Consider the following 19,758-nt stretch of genomic DNA (forward strand, 5'->3'; position numbering starts at 1 on the left):
GGTGTTTCAATAGAAATGGCAAAGACTGCTATGTGTGAATTGTTAAAACTATACAGGTAAAGAGTTTTTCACAATAACATTTGAAGATGACATTGTTAACTTTTAAACAAGGATCGTAACTTGAAAAGGTATAATAGTGTAATAATGGGTGTTCAATTGAAAAATCACTCAGAGTACGCGTTGGAACATCATTTGACACAAACGTCATGTCTGTTCTTATAACATCTAGCATATAACAGGTTATGTTTCTGCCAAATGGATGTTATAAGATAAGAACAGACATGCCATTTATGTCAAATGAAATTACAACGCCTTCTCTAATGAGTAGAGAGCGGATTTCTGTCGGGCTAGACAAGGCCAAACTCGGTACGGCTCGTACGGGATGGGAATTCATTGCAGTTACCGGCTGCACTTCGTTTATTTGAGATTAGAATAACGCTGCTTCGTTGCACTCTGCTGTTAATTCCAGTTCTCATTTAGTTAGCCGTTTGATTAATAAATCGTTAATTGTATTTATGGAATCAAGTGACAATTAAATTCAGTGATTACCTATCACCCGCTACTGAGTCCCGGCGATGCAGCGCGTCCCCACCTATAATCGTGACGTAGCCCGACAGAAATCCGCTGTCTACTAATGAGTGATTTTTCAATTGAACACCCATATTAGTAGCAACAGTTCTCTAGTTTATTCACAAAATTTCGGTAAAATCAAATTAGCCGTTTTTCATTTAACCAATAAAACAATCTGCTTCATTAATTAATTTTTTGAGTCAACCTGTGTAAGCAATTCTAAAAAATATGCATGCGTTGTTAAACCACAAAACTCATTAATAATATTTTGAATAATTTGGACACGACTTATCATGCAAAATTTTGAGATGGCGTCATCAAATTTTCAAGGAGATAGATAATTTTGATTAACAATTTACCATACACCTTATAACGGTTACAAGATTTGTAAAATGTTATATACTAAGATCACTTTAAATACCTACATACTAATAATATTTTACAACTTTGGTCAAAGAACCCAATCGGTAAAATTCTAAAACCATAAATTATACAGGTATGACCGCCAAACACTATCTGTTTGGGGCAACACAGGGCCGTATTTGTAACGAACGGAAATTCTGTAGGCACGCGACACGGCTTACAAGTTTACAAAGACCCTACTGCGACAAGCCGACTCGGCATTGTCAACCAAATAATCCTAGTTATGTCATAAAATTTTATTAGTATGCATTTAAAGTGATCGTACAATACAATTTTTTTCATCATAGAACACATGCGGTCAGAAACTAGAGATCTTCTTTTTGGTACTTTAGAGGCCACGAAATGTCGAAAAATTATGAAATTAACCGTTCGCCGGATAGACCTTACTACATTACGTCCTTAGTCTACGTTAAATTGTGATAGCAATTTATCATATTTATGATAACCTTAAAGCACGGTGGCTTAAAGTGTCTGGAAGGTTTCAGAGCACTTGCCTAAGATACATTTTAAAATTTTCTTGTAGTTTTGAATTTTTAAACATATCATTAATTTATACATAATTTAAATCGGATTGCACCGAGGCAACAAATCTTGAAATAAAAGTACTTTTTCTTGAAGAATAAATAAAAAATTAGTGAAAACTGATTTCTTCAGATAACTTGTGCAATTTGAGTTCACAAATTTTATGTTTATGATAACCCCCCCCCCCTACAAATGAAAATTTAAACAAGGACTGGCTGACTATTAAAGTATGGGCATAGTGCGGGTAAAGAAACACGTCACACTGACAATTACTCTATAAAATTCTGAGAGAATATGATGAAATTTTTGCAAAGAAAGGGTTTCTCTTTTGATTTGTACACTGTAACATTGTAAGTTAATCAAAATTATTGACTTAAAAGACTCTGGAGCTTGTCAAGTTCTGAGTCACATACACATTCTTCAAATCAATAATAAAAAAATGTCACTTACTTGCTTCATTGATTATTGGCAACTTTATTTTTGTTGTATTTTTTTGTACATTTATCCGTCCAGAGTACAACAAACTCCAACCCAGTAAAGTGCTTCTTCTACTTTTCCCAGTGGAATGGCCTTTGCTTTTCACAATTTTAACCAGATGCTTCAGTAGGACGTGGTTTTAAAGCACACCATATCCTGTTTGTGCCTGTGACTAATGTGATGGGTGAAATTGATACTAGCTCCTATTCACTAAAGAAACTTTTTAAAAATTGTATGTCACTCCTTAATGTTAAGCTGCTGCAGTTAATGATGTGACGTTCACTATACTTACTATACTTGTTTTTTTAGCGACGGTACAATGACGTTCATTTTTAAACAATTGGTGCTTTCTGACAATTATTGCCACAATTAATTGTAGTCAAATTAATTTGACTGAAAGTGGCAATTTGGACTACAAAAACAGTCACATCTGTGAAGGACTAGTCTTCAAATCAGTTTAAACTCACTCTTCGAACTTCCCTTTGTTCGCCGCTTGTCAAATATGTTGTTAACTATTGTAACTAAATTAAAAATCCGCTGGTGTGAAGCACTGAAGAAGATTGGAAGCATAAACTCGGTATCACCTTTGAAGTATTTTATTTCAAATATAAAGACGTTTATCAAAATAATTACAATTTCGGAACGTTCTTTCATGAAACGAAAACACAATATCGTTCAATGCAATAAAAAATAAATAAATATTCTTACAAGAACGAGTTACATGACCTAAACAGAAGAATTTAGTTGGACGTGATAAGATTGCACCTCCCTTACGTACGGCAGGATGGACAGGCATCTCTCGTCAGAAGGAACTGGTAGACAAAACGAAAAATATCATAAAACCTTTAGTTTTAAAATCCACTTTACATTAAAAAAAACCAATGGTTATAATAATTCCCTTACGTCTACAGGAAAAACAGATAGGAAACAGTTTGAATATAAATAAGAACATCCGTTTAACAATAGGGTCCAGAAAACAGACAATTTCATAACGTATATATAAAATACAACAAATAAAAACATCGTCGCCAACACTACTTCCTGTAATCGTTCTCCTGACAATCCCGCTTCAGGTGGCCGGGCTTGTGGCATAAGTAGCAAATTTTAGTGTTCTCCGGGCAGTTCCTCGAGATGTGTCCGGGCCGCTGGCAGTTGTGGCACGTTTCGTTCGCGATGCCGCCACCCTCCGGACAGCTACGGGCGATATGGCCCGGCTTTCTGCAGTTGTAGCAGGACGGCATGTCGGGACTTTGAAGGCAGTCTTTTGCGAAGTGGCCTTCGCCGTAGCAGCGGTAGCAGCGCGCGGAATCCTCCTTGCAGTCGCGAGCATAGTGCCCGGTCTTGTTGCACTTGTGGCACTTCTCCCTGTTCCTGTTGAAGGCGCGCCCTCCGTCGCGGCCCCCCGGCTGGGAACACTCGCGCGCGAAGTGACCTGGTTGGTTGCATTTGTAACATATACTCCCGGAACTCATTGCTGACTGAAAGAAGAAACACGATTTTACAAAAAGAACCTTAAAAAATAACACGCAATATTTTTCCTAGTGCGCGTCTGATGCGTATTCGTCAAACGAAGTGATTGGGTACAAGTTTCGGTGACTGGGGCATTGTTCAGGAATTAAGATATATATTTTGTATAATAATACATATTAGGTATATATATATACTGGCCTGTGTCCTATTAACGAATGGTTCAATTAAGTTGTTAGTCTCTAAACCTTTTATTGTCACAATTGGTAGCCATGTTAGACTTATTTTGTTTCGTTCTTTACAAATTATCTGTTATTCCGTATTTTTTTTTGTGATTTGTTGATGATTTAAAATTTTTCGTACCATCAACATTGTTAATTAGTTTTCTCTAATTTCAAAATGACTTAATATCATATCGCGCTTAGTGGTCTTTTAAGAATAATATGTTAAGAATCACGACAAATGTAAATTAATTCGTTTTCTAGGAAAGCTGCAATACTAAAATACTCTTGTAGCTTATAGGCTAAATAATTTGCTGCCAAAAAGTATCAGAACTCAATGACCTGGATGTTATTATAGATTCAGAACTTTGTTTTGATAAATATGTACATAAAATTATATGTGAAGTACTTTATAAAACAACAGACTAAGAATTTTTATAATTTACGTGCTATTCGTATGTTGTACTAACATTCATAAGAGCCACACTCGAATATGCAATTGTAATCTGGTCTATTATGGAATTAATGTAGAAACACCAGAGATGTCCAAAAGAAAATCGTTCACTATTTGATATTTAAATCTGGTATTTATTGCAAAGGTACATACTTTTATAACAAGGGTTATGTCTGATAAACTTAAGAATCATTATTTTAAAGGAAAAACTAAAAGTGAAATTCGATTTGGTTTTAAATTACTGAAAAATTAATTTAATTTTGGTCCAAACTTTAATGAAATCAATTATGAAATTCAATATTCGGTTGAAAATGTGGTCAACGCGATTAAGAAGATACCTTGCCATTTGATGTTTTTCGCACTTCTTAATAGGTTTCTTTACAATGTTAATAAACTGCAATAACGGGTGTTCAATTGAAAAATCACTCAAGAGTAGGCCTTGGAATTTCATTTGACACAAACGGCATGTCTAGTCTTATAACATCCATTTGGCAGAAACAGATCCTGTTATATGTTGTTGTATGTTATAAGACAGACATTTCGCTTGTGTCAAATGATATTCCCACGCCTACTCTGAGTGATTTTTCAATTGAACACCCGTTATAATTTTTGTGTTTAATTACATTTACGTTTAGTTAAATATTGTATCTTTTGTTTGACACTAAATATCATTATTATTACATAAATGCTGAAATTATCAGGAGCTCCCAAAATTGTCAGAACTACCAGAATTGCCAAATTCAAAAAATTTGTATGTTAAATTATCTTATTTTTAAACCTCACTTGATGTATTTTTCACAAATTTCGGAGTACTGACAAAAATGCACCTATTTTTAAAGCCACTATTTGCGAAGCTTTCGCTATTTCGAAAATAAAGCTATATACTAGTATTTCTGAGCTGAAGTCACCAACTCCCTTGAGAGGATGAAATAAATTTTGAAGTATTGTGAATACTAAATCAATGTTAAAGTCTTGCCAAAATTTCAAAGACAATTATGCAGATTCTTCAACAAATTGTTAAGATTTGATCGCTCCGACAGTACAGTAAATTAAAAAATGTACCAAGGAGAGGATTAATTAATTAAGATACAATGAAGCAAAACCGTCCAAATATTATTTTGGATGAGTAGCTGTTATTACGATAATAGCTATTTTTATTATTATTAAATATAGGCCGGTGCGACATTACTGGCATGAAGGTTGATAAAACATGATAGTAAGCAGTCGCCCGATTGACCATATTACAAATGACGTCATTAATTTTTTGGAAGATACTTAAATGAAGAATTTTTTTATCTTATTCAATTTCTAGACATTCGATTATCAAGAGATCTGCCACACAAACTGCTCAAAAACTACTAAAAATAGACATCAAAATCCAAATTTTTTTACAGTTGTCAAAAATTGACTGTCAAGCTGTTTTATTTTCAATGCATTTACAGATACGCCAAAAGGAGATGCAAATGATGTGTCTGTTTGAAGTTGCAGATTTTTTATAAAGGTTTCTTTATATCTAGGGAGCATGCAATTTTTTTTAATCAACCACTAAGACAATAAAAAATATTTATATTTAATAGCAAACACAACATGTAGTATGTTTTTAAATATCCTTAGAGGATCATATCAATGTTAATTCATAGCTCTTTGCTCAAATTTATTACCAATAGAACACCCCCGCTGGATAAAAATATTGTTTTGAACATAAGGAGTTTTTTTTTTCTAAGTTGTGTTTATCGAAAATCAAGTCGAAGCACAATTTTACTTTTTTATTATATTAATACTAACATAATAACGAAATGTTCAAGTGTGTTGTCACAAAAACACAGTATTATATATAAAAAGGTTCAAAATATTTGCAACGTAATGTTGTCGACTTTTAGAATTTGCTGTGATGAAGCAGCAATAAATAAATAAATGGGGGACTATTTTTAATAATATTTGTGTTAGTGTCGTCGATTTATACAAAGTGGTCATAAATAAAACAATGTCGTGAATCAAGTTGACTTTGAAACTTCATGAATTTTGCCGCCTCGTTGTGATGAATGATTATTAATGAAATGATTACTCATCGCTTGTTACCAAAGACTTCCAATATATTTGCCTGTTACAAATGTGAATCATAACCTAACTTTCTAAAGCGTGAAAATGTGTTTGTAGCAAGACAGGTTATTTTTAGACTAAGAAAATATTTGGTTTTGTGTTAAAATAACAAAAAAGAGTTCAACTCTTTGGCTTTAGATCTTTCTTGTTTTTCGCTACTTTTATATAGCAAGACCGTTCTAGAAAACTCCTTACTGTTCTCAAAACTAGCCAAGATTTTTTATATAGACTGATTTGTCTTAATAAACCAAGTGGTTCTAAAAGGGTTAATTTCTTTTCCAACTATCGCTACTGAAATGCATTCATTTTGTAAAATTCTGTGTCAATAATCGTAAAATAAAAGCATGACTTGAACACATTAATCTAGCATTTTAAGGCATTTTGTTTGACAAAATTTAATAAGCAATTTTAAAGTTTTTCTGACATGACGCAATTGATCTTCTGGACGCATTATGAAGTAAAATTTATTTAATCTATAATATAACTTTAAAGAATTCGGTTGTGCAATTTCATAGTAAAATGGTTGAATTTGATTTTTCAAAATTTTGTGGATAATTCGCATGTACCAATACATATAAAAAAAAAAAAAATGCATCAAGCCTGGTATCAAGAGATTAACACTCAAGCAGTCTTATAGTTTGTACTCTGACAAAATTTTTGAACACCTCTATATGAAAATTAAATTATAAACAAAGCGGACTCTGACGAAAGCACAACAAAATTTCTTGATGCTACGTTCTGTAGAGGCTAGTGTGTTATTAACATAGAAGCTCTCCCACCATCTCGGTAAAGCGTATACTTTTGTATCTTCAACACAAAAACACACGTATTAGAAGTCATTCGCCCAACGTTCATGATTTCCAAACTGGAACGAAATATGTACATCAAAAACTGACAAACCATGTATGTGTTGAACAAAATGTCAAAAACTATTTAATGTAAGTGCTGTGGGTGAATTGTTCATTTCAAACTTTGCATGTATGCTCCAAATACAAGTATTACGGATTACAGGTATTGTTTATGTGTATAATTTATTTTGAGTAACAACGATGACAGCGCGCGTTGACAGTTGTGATATTACGTCACAACAGTTACTAATAAAACATAGTAAAACGTAAGATGATGGATGATCGACATTCATTGGTTGCTTTAACAATACTTAATTACAATAACCAAATTTCGCAAGATAACCTTCAAGGTGAACATTTGTAATTTCAACCCACTGTGACATCATCTGGTTCTTTCGTTTGTAAAGCCCAAGAAATCTTGCTCGTATTTAAGTTTATATTTAAATTTATTTCTTGTAAGTTATAACAAATCAATTTTTAATAAAAAAAATTCGATAAAAAACAAAATTATAAAGTATTTTTTAGTCGGCAAAAAATGTCACAACTTGGGGAAATTTATAACATAAATATCGTCTTAAAAAAGTTATGTATGTGTGGGTTTTTACGGGAATTACAGAAGGACTATTCGTGCAATGGCGAGGCGAGAATTGAATAGCGTCATTTATTAATTTGACGTCATTCCGTACTCCGATAAATATCTCGTTTGATTATTTCCGAAAAAATCTGATTTATAAATCACCTTTACCACAGCAAGATTGCGTCAATTTATTCACACAGCAATCACGTCGTTCAAGGCACTGTATTTATTATTAGAGATATACACGACAAGGTTTGGACGTAAAAAAGCAACTGTACGTAACAAGAAAAATTAAATTAAATTAATTAATTAATTAAAAGATTGGTTGTGCATTTTTAACGGATCACTTAGTGAAATGCTCGCAGCTAGAAAGACTTTTTTCACTTAAAACGAATAAGTGTGCACAAGGCGCCCATCTAACAAAGTAATTTTATAAGAGCGCGAAATTTCAAGAAAGTTAAGTTAAAACTACAACTTCAAACGAAAACGCCCATCAAATTAATTGCGCGAAATGCCCCCGAGAGCTAGTATCGGACGAATTAATGCATAAACTAAAATTTGCAGTTGGGACTTCTAATTAATTTATTTTTCCTTACCATAAATTACCACAAGAGTATGGTCCAGTGGATCGATTCTAATACGTCAAGCTTCATCGGTTTTAAAGTTCGTGATGATTAAAAGCGTAAATAGTAGAGAAAAAATATGTATACGGTATTTATTACACGTTACCATAAGGTATGACAAACAATGGGCAATAATTCTTCGTTGTAACCATTTGTAATTTTTTAAAACAATAACTTTTAACTTTCTCCTTCACTCGCTTCAATTATTGTAACCGTAAATAAATCTACATCTTAATTAGAAAATTTTCATATTTTGTAAATAAATACAGATTTAATGATCTCTTTACGACGACTATTTACTATTGAATATGTTAATAGATTTTTATAATTCTGTTGTTGGTTAAACAGACATAGCAAACCCTGAAAACTATGGTTCTGTCACCAACTACTATTTGAATCGCAACCTTTTTAATCAGTTAAGTTAAACGCGGTCAATTTTATCAAAAAATACGATTCAGGTAATCCTCAGTTACATCATTTTTGTACAAAAATTTCAACACGGTTTTTATTATCTTTGCAACTCTTGGGTAATAATTTTAGAGATTTCGCAAAGATAAAGGGAACCAACGTACGCAATGCAAACACGATAAATCGGGTAAAGCACAAGCTGGTAACTACATTCCTAAAATAAATCCCAATAAAACTAACAACGTATTAATAAAAAATTGTCTGAGACAAATCTTCGGTTATATTAATTTTATTTCTAGCTAGCATTCGTTTCGCTTTCGTTGCTCTCTTAGATTCTCACGTTCTGCTCGCATCGTCAAATTTCAATCTTGTAGTACACACAAAAAATAAATTGAAACGGACATATCAATTTAAACACCATTCTTACTAAATCACAACGTTTTTATTATTTATCAGAGAGGATATCGTTCTTATCTCGGCAACTATTTGAAAAATTCAGAAAAACTTCTTATCTTCGGTAAAAATACTTATTAATTAAAACATCACATTTGTAACGAATTGTTTTGGAAAAATGCCTCTAGCAAATAATTTGGCTGCTAACCTTTGTTAAAAATAGCTCGTTTAAAGAGTGTTCTGCGTCGTACTTGACAAAATTTTTCGACGAAATGTAATTAATGTAACTTACACTTGTATTTTGCTTTCCGACTACGAAGCTTCAGGCTATTCTAGTAGGAACCATTTTTCACAGGCCGAAATTTCACTAATTATTTTAACGTTCACTCGGCATACTGTGCAGTTCTTGAGTTCAACCAACTGTTGAACCAGACAATGTTTGAAATAATGAATGGCTCAACTTTCATTTAGATAATCTTTAAGTAAAAGTGTGGCCTTGGCTAACAAATGGACTATTAATGAATATGCAATTCCACTTTTATATCTTTGTTGTTATTGTTTAAAACAAACGGTACGATAAGCGAGGACGAAGCATCGTAATGAACGAAAAAAGTAATAATAAAAACTAGCAATGAGAAAAATTACTTACATTAACAAATCACCAACACTAGGTACGTTACAGAACGGTGAACCGAGAACTAAATGTATAAATAATTTGTCAAATATTTATTTAATAGGGAAAGGAAATTGTACGCCTCTAGTCCATATCTCGTATCACGTCAGTCACACTGATAGACACGATTCGGTAAAGTACCCAAGCTTTTTAAAAATATGGCTACTGTAAAAATTAGTAATCGAGTTCCCTGACGAGTAGACCCAAAGGTGGGTGATCAAACAAATAAGGTGAAAAATTATCCAAGATGAATTCTAGAAAGTACGTTTAAAGTTGTGTATTACTATTGATCTAACTCATCTGGGATTCAAGCTAAATGAATGTCTAGAAATGTGGAAGCAATCAATTGATTTTAGATTGCAAGACAAGACCTGTTTTTGTAGCCTCTAATTACCGTTTACTCACTTGACCCGCGAGCATGACCTGCGTTAAACCCAAAAATCACAAATGTATTATTTACGATATCACGTTCTTTATTTATCCTGCGTTTTCGTGCTTGAAAATAGTTTTGTTTGCGAGGACGTTACCGAAAAATATTTATTGACCTACTAATGACGCCTGGAATTTTTAAGCAAACATCTAATATACAACGAAAATACGAACCGATCATGTAGAAACCGCCGATCTTGTGTAGAAACCGATTTTTCTAACCTCGTTGTTCCTAACTGTGAATTTTTTATGTAACCCCACGATATCAACTCGCTAATCAAATCTTAACCTCACAGTTGCAAACTCGCATTATCGACTCGAGGAAACGTTAAAACCGCACAAGGGCCCGAAATTACACCCGAGAGCAACGGTAAAACTAAAATAATGTTTAGTCCACGTGTATGCTTAGTTTCATTTGCGGGACAATAAACATTCCTGCAACAAAGAAGAAAAGTTCTCACCTTTTTGGCAAATGTTCAAGTCGTCAGATACGTGAAGATGTTTGTATGAAGAATTAATAGATTGATTTCACTCAAGCTTTGCCACATTCGAGTCAAATATGTTGTATATAAGCAAAACACTTGGAAAATATGTAAGACGACGAGAACCGGTACTGCGCGCATTAAATGCCAGATGAATGATCTGAGCATTTTTCTGCGCAGCAGTACAGGGTGTTTCCGGTGGTACTCACGCGCCAAATTAAAAAAAATTTGAAATTCAGGAAAATAAGCACGGATTTAGAAAATTCTCAAACGAAATGACAATTTTGACGTTAATTGTCATCCTGACAAGTCATCTGTCACTGATGCTCATTTATTGTACTTCGATTTCGTAGGTAACTTGATTTCGCCAAAAATAGCGGTATCCGGTTCAAGGTTGTTGTGTAATCAGACTGAAATGCGCGAAATTTAAACAAAAAGTAACTTTCGAACACCTACGAGATTTCCAAAAGTGGAAAAAAGTTAGAGTGGTACCGAAAAATAAAATATTTTCAACTCGTATCAGTATCCTCTGAATCTGTTTTTTTACCGGATTTTTTTCAGCATCCCACATAACCTTACTTCGTGACAGCCCAAACGCCCCAACTTCTAGTCACCAAAATGAAACAACTTACAATAATTTTGTGCTTTTCCGTGATTTTCCTAAGTAGTTTACACCAAAATAGAGCACAGGTATAGACGCTAGTTGTTTTTGCGTGTTACTTACAATGATTTTTAGTTGGAGTTCGAACTGCCAAAAAATGGACACACGAACAACTGGGCTGTCTTAGTCGACACGAGTCGTTTCTGGTTCAATTACCGGCATGTAGCCAACGTACTTTCGATATATAGAAGCGTCAAGCGCCTTGGTATACCCGATAGCCAGATAATTTTGATGATTGCCGATGACATGGCTTGTAATCCTAGAAATCCGCGTCCAGCGACAGTTTTCAATAACGCTAATCAACATATTAACGTATATGGGGATGACGTTGAGGTGGATTATCGAGGATATGAAGTAATTATATCCTTAACGCGTTATATTTCATAATTAATTTAATTGTTGCAGGTTACTGTTGAAAATTTTGTGCGTCTTCTAACAGGAAGATTACCACCAGGTACTCCCAGATCGAAACAGCTGATTACTGATGAGGGTAGCAACGTGCTTATTTATTTAACAGGGCATGGTGGAGATGGGTTTTTGAAGTTTCAGGATTCTGAGGAGATCACAAGTCAGGAGATGGCAGATGCTTTGGAGCAAATGTGGCAGAAGCAAAGGTGAAGTGGAAAAATTGCAGAGATATAGAACTTGGATTGTTGTTTTAGGTATCATGAATTGTTTTTTATGATTGATACCTGCCAAGCGGCTTCAATGTATGAGCGGTTTTATTCACCTAATATTCTAGCTGTTGGTAGCAGCTTGGTAGGAGAAGATTCACTGTCAGTAAGTATCTTTTTGTAAATTCCATGAGTTCAGTGTGCTGTTTCTGGAAGTGCTTGCACCAGATTATAATTAACTTGCAATTTGCAAAAAATATAGTAATCTTAAAAACCATAAAAGTAGTGGAATTTAATTATAAATTGCAAATTATTGCATATGAAATATTGGCAAGTCTCGTCAATATTGTGAAATACTAAACCCTAAGCGCATTTATTATTTTTAAACGTTTCAGTTTTATGCTTCATGTTGACATAAATTAGTATTTTTGTTTCTTATAGAAACTACTTGCTGTCTTAAAGTATTAACAAATGTAAAATTTCACATTTCTGTACCCTGTTGTCAAAATTATTAAGTATTCAAAAAAGGAAACTTTAGGAATACATTTTACAGGGCTTCCATAAATCATTTGTATATCAACATGGACACTTATTTGTTGAGTCTCTTTCAGAGTGTGTAACTATAATGGCAACGAAACTTCAAATGTTGTAATGATTCTGACATATAACACATTAATTAAAACTTGAAAATGTCTACCATTCTAAGAAGTAACAAATGTATAAAAACTCTGTATTATATATGTATATTTTATATACAATATAGATCTAACTAAGTACGGCACTTGCTATAAGGTTTGATATTCCCAAATTGCCACCATTGGGAAAAGCGCCATGTAATAATGATAAAAAATAACTTCAAAATATAACCAAAAGTATGTTTTTAATAGAAGAGGTATTGCCTTCATAAGAAAATTGATATAAATTCTTTGGTCATTAAATGAGTTGTGTTCCGTTGCCTGTGGCTTAATAATCCACTCCTCTTTTCACCGTTACGTACAGGTGTATTGTAAAAAAAAATAATAATCATGGTCTTATTTGATGAGACACCAGAGATCGAAACAGTTACTTGTTAAATTTATTACAGTTAGTCATCACTTTGCAAAACTGTTTATTATTCTAAACATTTTTCTCTTATCATCAGAATAAAAATGTTTTTATATATCTTCGTAATTGTATCTTCTAGAACTATGTTCGCAACTAAGATTTAATAACTGCTGACACTCAAATTGTTGTAGTTTGTTTGATGTATAACATTCATTCTACACTGGTTGAAAGAGTAGAGAGTAATTTTTTATTTTACAGATATTGGCTTGATGCATAAAAATTTAATTGCGTATTTTAATTTATCAATTAACATTTTTAAAGAATTTGTGTATTAAGATGATTTATAGAAATTTGGAAGTGCTGCACTTCCTGATTCAACTCCGTTTCTGTAGTATGTTTTGTAATGTTTTTACCCAATTTCTTCACAAAGTCAGCGAAAGAAATAATTAAATATACATTTTTCTAAAAGTATTTGATTAGTACATTACATATATTTAGTTTGCCGTTCGTTATATTTATAACATTCCAAAACATTATTAAACAAGTCCTAGCATGTAAATAATATTTATTTAGTTTATGCCTTCAAAGCCACTTATTTCGAATCCAGCCTATCTTGTATTGCTCATTTTTTTTTTTTTTTGAGAAGACAAAATATACATAGCGGTGAATTGTAAAATACAAGATTAGTTGAGTACTGACTTTGCCAAAATTTTTTACAAGTGAAAGAAAAAGGTTTTTTAAGCTTTTTTTCTTCTGAGTGTCCTTGACGTCAGGTCAAAATTTTGCTACGTAAATCTCGTTTGAACTGTGCAAAACAGCATGCTTCCTTGCATATCGCGCTGTGAGAGCAATACTCACGTAAGTCAAAATTTGCCGAATTCTTAAATTTATCATTAATGCATAAAAAAGTTAATGTAGTTTTAGTATATAAACGTATAAACGGTTTTTAATAGTTGCGTAATGCTCAAATTCATCAAAATGTTTGTATTGCATTTCCGAACAATACGTGTGCACTTAATGCAAGACTGCCGTATCTCAAAACTAAGTGAAATGCACGTAAGCTATGAAGCTATGAGATTTCAGTCGATGTTGAAAATCTGATACTCCTACTAATTTAGGTACAAATTGAACACAACAAATGCACAATGTCTTCTGATATAGTTAAGAACTGACCGAAAACATGGAAATCAATTTTTCTTTGAATAGGAAAAGTATGAAAGTTAATTACAGCGAAATACAAAATTTAAGATTTGTCAAAAATTCCGATGGAATTTTGTAACTTCGTATAGAAAGAAAGTATATCAGGAAATAATAGTCAATCAATTCCCGAACATCACGACAACGGCGGCATCAGACTTAAATGAAAATGATTAAACAATATTTATGAAGGTCTTTTAGCAATACGTAAAAAATACGATGGACTGAATCAATTATGTATAAAAAAATGAATGAAATAAAATTATAACAATTTAGCCATAGTACACTGACCGGCAAAAAAAAACCGGCCACCCTGAAAAATTTCGCAAAACGAAGCTTTAAAAATTATTAATTTAACTAGTGATCGTTATTTTATTAAAGAACCATTCACTATTGACATATAAGGTATAAATTAGCAAAAAAAAGAACCCAATTAAACGCAGAATTAAATTTAATTTAACAAAATAACAGAAACAGAGCGACACTTTGAAAGACGTCTGTAAGAGTTAACGGAATTATTTTCGCGTGAAAACGTTTATTAATTGCCAAATTTATAATCAAACGATGAAAAACACTATTTACAACAACAGCCTCCTTTGTTGTTGTTTTTTTTTTTTTAAGAAAAGATCGTACTTGGTCTGTTTCTGTTACCTATTTTGTTAAATTAAATTTAATTCTGCGTTTAATTGTCTTCTTTTTTGTGCTAATTTGTACATCATGTGTCAATAGTGAATGATTCTTTAATAAAATAACGATCACTAGTTAAATTAAGTTTTAAAGTGGTTTTGCAAAATTTTTCAGGGTGGCCGGTTTTTTTTGCAGGTCAGTGTAGATGTTGAATGAATTAATACTGTGATTGTTTTGTGTTTTGTTATATTTTTTTCATTACAATGTGTTGCTAGTTTGCTCTTGTCTTAAATTTATTAACACGCAAGGCAAAATATTTGATATGGTGTAGCAGTGCAATAGTCACGTAAGTCAAAATTTCTTGTTTTCTATAACGAGTAGAGGGGTCTACTCTAAAGGAATAAAAACACGCTTAATAATAGATTGACAATACGACTATAATGTATTTCGAAGCCTTTAGTATTTAAGATACAAATAATATATGAAAACTTGGGAATTTTAAATCATCATTACTCAAAACACGCTAGTTTTGAGTTACGTGAGTATTGCTCTCACAGTGCGATATATTTTCTTCACATGACCCTCTTTTTGAAGCTGTTTATACAGGCTGTCTCAAAATATTTTCAATAAAAATAAAATAAATTTGCTGAACTAAATTGGTTCACTGTACTTCAGAGGTAAGGGAAGTTCAGTCTAGATCTAGACCAATTTTTTTCTAATACATTTCTAATTTAAAAACGCATGTCAGAGATATTACTGCTAATGATCCAAGTACAGTTTCTATGGTACCTAAACTACAAAAAACAGACGGTTTTCGACGGTTTTCACTAACGGATTCTACTCCTCATTCTAGGGCGCAATGGTCTAATATAAAACATTGTCTCAGATTTACCTTTAATTAACCTTGGTTAACTGAAACAGTCTATGTGTGGAATCAGTGGCGGCTCGTGACTGTCTGATGTGGTGAGGCGATGATAGAAGTTTGACAATAATAATATTAATAATCAAATTAATTAAATTAATGTGATTAATGCATATTACTTGGTCTTACTAATTAGTAATGATAGAAGTCTTGCCCGAATACCGGTCATTTCCGGGTCAGTGGCAGGTCCTAATAATAATAATAATAATATTAATAGTAACACCCATAACACATTTAATCAACAATATTTTTACAAGTCAAAATTTTGTTCAAACTAGCAGTTTCTTGGAGGGATTCGGGAATAGTTGTTGTGTTCCTTTGTAAAGGTTTTAGGCCCATGAAATTTTTAATATGTACTTTGGAACTTTCATGTAACTTTGCATTTTGGATGGAATAATTTAGGTCGTTATTATATCCCGGGACGTCAAATATTACGGCAGAGCCATTTATGTGTTTCGTACCAAGTTGATTTAAAAGACTTGGAGTACTGACGATTCTGTCGCTTATCAATGGAAGTTAAATAAATTAATGGTTTTGATTGCTCGATATTTAGCAAAATTTGCTGACGTTTTAGCTCGGTTCGCCGTGAAAACGGCGTTTCAAGAAGGAACATGACGATATGGTACTCGGGATTCATTTTTCACTCACCTGTACCTATGAAAGAGACAAAAGTACGAAACATCAACACGTGGGCTTTTACTCACGTTCATGCTAATTACCCACGCACCCCGCAGCCCTTCCGTTCTGTAAAATAAATGGGAAAATGGTTTAATGAATACGCCGAAAATGGCCGAGAAGCACCGAAGATATCGCCTCAGTTCCGAGCGAACGCATGTATAGGAGTATAGGAGCTGAGCCATGGAAATCCGTGTCTATGATTGGGCTTCGTTGCTTCAAGTGAGCCGACGTTCTGGCCGCTTCAGTTAAAGAATTAGGAGCATAAATCGTACGGTATTCAACCAAAAATGTCAGCAGAAAGCGTAAAAAATAAAAAATCATCTACAGAGTTGCCATTTCAACATATTTTTGTAACTAAAAATGCATTGAAGGCTCCTTTTCAATTACAAATTAAGTCAATCTATTCTTAAGATATATGCTGTGAGGCGCCGCCTCACTTGCCTCATCTGACGAGCCGCCACTGTGTGGAATATAAAGTACTAGAAAAGATTATTTTTAAGTTTATTTTTAGGTTTTTTATTTTAACAATACGTAAGTAATATGTGTATATTTATTTCCACATAAATAATAATTTAAAACACAAATTGTGTCAAATAGGTATTAGTTTTATGTAACTTTGCTCTTTTAAATTGAGGTATACGAGCCCTAACAACTAAATATTGGGACACCAAAAAATTTTTATAAAAAAATCACCAAACTTTTTAACAAAAATGTAATTTATTTTAGATAATTAAAATTTTAAAATTAATTCGTTTTGCAAAACTGTTAATGTTTACAGCACAACAAAAACTGATTTCTAACTCAAACAGTGACATAAAACTCTAAAACAACGTAACATTTTGTGACACATAAATATTGGGACACAGCAAATTCAGTAACTGGTCATATCTCCTTTTGCCTTAATAACTGCAGGAATTCTTGCCATCATACTTTCAACTAATTTTCTACAATACACAGGAGTTGTTACCGTATGCTACACTCGCTAAATTTCCCGTTGAAGATTGACAATCGTTTGTGATGGATGATTTCCTAAATATTTTTTTATTTCACGCCATACCGTCTCTACTAGATTAGGATCTGGGCTATTCGATGATCAGGGCAAACATTTATATTATTATTCTTTGTAATAAGTGTTGTAGGTGTGTAACTTGAAGCATCATCCTGTTGAAAAATATAAATATCAACAGGATAGACTGCTTTCAGTAGTTGTTAATATTTTTTTACAAAGTCTCTTGATATTTGTTTGAATTTGTAATTACCCTTCCATCAACGTTGTTAACTGGTCTTTAAATTCTGTTAATAGACATGCACCCCCAAACCATTTTTCTGCTTGCAAACATGACTCTTTGTTTGAGATAATCCATATTAAAATTCCTTTTTTATTTCAATAACTCTTTTTCGACTATTATTTCACCCAGACATCAAATTTGGACTCAGCGTTATATATTACTTTTCTCCAATTTTCATTTTGCTCATATTAACCGATTTTTGTTGTGGGCAGTTTTTAATTGTGGTTTTACTTTAGCCTAAAATAATATAAATAAATAATAAAGTCCATCAAAGATAGCTTTATTTAAGATTTACAATGTAAAAACCAAGGCCTGATTTGTGTATGCATTCGCGACAATATTGTCTTGAAAAATTTAGTTGGTTATCGCTATTCCAGCAAGTAGTAATTTCTCTTGAAGTAGTCCGTCGTCCACTTTTATAAATTTTCATCAGTTGTCGTTGATTACGCGGCTTCACAAGTGGTGGCCTAACGGGAATTTTACCTTTTATTCCGATGGTACCTCTGTCTGCGTAATATTTTACGACATTTACCATCGACGACTAAGCTATTTGGAACAAATCTTCACTTTTTCTTAGCGATTTTCCCTTGAGGTACTGAGAAATTATTATTTTCAGAACTTTTACTAAAACTAGCCCGCCGATAACTATTTTTTTCTAAATAAAACCAACACTAGCTTGAAATGCTACGATCCCTATAATAATGGCAGCATTTACCAGCTACTACGTTTGTATTTCGATGGTATACTTAGCAAATTTTCTCGGGTGTCCCAACATTTAAATGTCAGCAAAAATTGCACATTTTTTAGTTAGGTGACAATTTTTGCGCTCTAAGAAAATTTATTAATTTGCAAAATACCTCACTCTCTGCCAAAATAGATGCCCATGCAAAATTTGCATTTAGTCCAAACGAATTGAATGATATCAAAAATATCTACCGGATTTTTTTGAGAAATTGTCTGTGGCCCAATATTTAGTTGTTAGGGCTCGTAGTAGGTATAGATTTTTATGTAACCGTCAAAAAATATCTGTTAAGCAACTTGCACAGAATTTTTCTCGTATGAAATACGCGCTGATCACTAAACAATAATTTAATAATTTTTGAAGATGACGTTATACATTTTTTTGATAAAAATAAGCATACATAAATTATCCTTCTTTAGTGTAACACTAAACACAGAGTTATTGTGTTGTCAGAGTGTTACGCATATTAGACGAGGGATGAAGTGTAAGAGATGAAACCGAAAAGCACAAATGATGCAGTGTTTCGTAGCATAGTTACTATTTCTAATTTAATTATTGCGAGTGCAACTATGAATGCTTCTATTTTAAGACTTTTAGTTAGACTGAAAATGGGTCAGAACGGAAATTAATAATATTCAGTAGTTAAATATGGGATAATTTAATTTCAGTTTTAATGAGGTTCTATATTTAGGGAACTGGTCCAAAAAACAATTTTTTTTCTTAAAGCTCATTTTTAACTTATTTGTTGGAGACGTGGTGTTCCCTTAATTTAATTTCGATCAAAATATTTTTCCAGCATCACGTGGATCCAGCAATTGGAGTTTACATCATCGACCGATACACATACCACGCTCTAGATTTTCTTGAAAGTATTGACGAGCACACGAATAAGACAATGGGGGAATTTGTAAGTTTCAATTTAAGTGAATCTCAAAAGTAACATCACCCTTTCTAGCTTAGCGTGTGTCCGAAGAGAGTTTGTATCTCCACAGTCGGTGTCAGGAGAGATCTATTCAGAAGGAATCCCTTTGAAGTCCCCATCACAGACTTCTTTGGATCTGTAAGACCTGTGGAAGTCATAACTCAAGTGGCTCCTCAGCCAGAGGTCTTAAATAAAACCAGATATCAAGTGACGTCGACACCAAAGAAGCACCGATACGTTCCACCTCTAGTTAATTTTAATTCCCTAGTTTAGTTTTTTATGTTGCAATAAATCATTCCATGTGTACTGAATTTAAATTACTGGCGCGCTCACGGATGATGAATGAGCATTTAGTGTCAAATTAAAAATCCCTAGCGACTACCAATGACAAATGC

General features: G+C 33.0%; 2 protein-coding genes across 6 annotated transcripts; one reads left to right on the forward strand and one right to left on the reverse strand.

The window, feature by feature from the left end:
- Nucleotides 1-2,572: 2,572 nt before the first annotated feature.
- On the reverse strand, nt 2,573-10,829 carry LOC135134498 (CCHC-type zinc finger nucleic acid binding protein). 4 transcript variants are annotated; one of them, XM_064063197.1, is made up of 2 exons: nt 10,647-10,829; nt 2,573-3,470 (listed from the first exon to the last, which is right to left on the reverse strand). In XM_064063197.1, the coding sequence occupies exon 2, from the start codon at nt 3,462-3,464 to the stop codon at nt 3,027-3,029; it is 438 nt and encodes a 145-aa protein (XP_063919267.1). In that variant the 5' UTR covers nt 3,465-3,470; nt 10,647-10,829; the 3' UTR covers nt 2,573-3,026. The 4 variants fall into 4 exon arrangements, with proteins under 4 accessions (XP_063919267.1, XP_063919270.1, XP_063919268.1 ...); XM_064063200.1 differs by lacking the exon at nt 10,647-10,829 and adding an exon at nt 10,360-10,522; XM_064063198.1 differs by lacking the exon at nt 10,647-10,829 and adding an exon at nt 9,733-9,840.
- Nucleotides 10,830-11,063: 234 nt separating this feature from the next.
- LOC135134497 (putative GPI-anchor transamidase) lies at nt 11,064-19,669 on the forward strand. 2 transcript variants are annotated; one of them, XM_064063196.1, is made up of 7 exons: nt 11,064-11,146; nt 11,229-11,357; nt 11,404-11,682; nt 11,734-11,942; nt 11,991-12,108; nt 19,238-19,348; nt 19,397-19,669. In XM_064063196.1, the coding sequence occupies exons 2-7, from the start codon at nt 11,286-11,288 to the stop codon at nt 19,634-19,636; spliced, it is 1,029 nt and encodes a 342-aa protein (XP_063919266.1). In that variant the 5' UTR covers nt 11,064-11,146; nt 11,229-11,285; the 3' UTR covers nt 19,637-19,669. The 2 variants fall into 2 exon arrangements, with proteins under 2 accessions (XP_063919266.1, XP_063919265.1); XM_064063195.1 differs by having other exon boundaries at nt 11,066-11,357.
- The last annotated feature ends 89 nt before the right edge of the window (nt 19,670-19,758 follow it).

Source organism: Zophobas morio, unplaced genomic scaffold, assembly GCF_036711695.1.
Source record: "Zophobas morio isolate AGI-343-1 ecotype UQ-CSIRO unplaced genomic scaffold, CSIRO_AGI_Zmor_V1 ptg000023l, whole genome shotgun sequence".
Taxonomy (NCBI): domain Eukaryota; kingdom Metazoa; phylum Arthropoda; class Insecta; order Coleoptera; family Tenebrionidae; genus Zophobas; species Zophobas morio.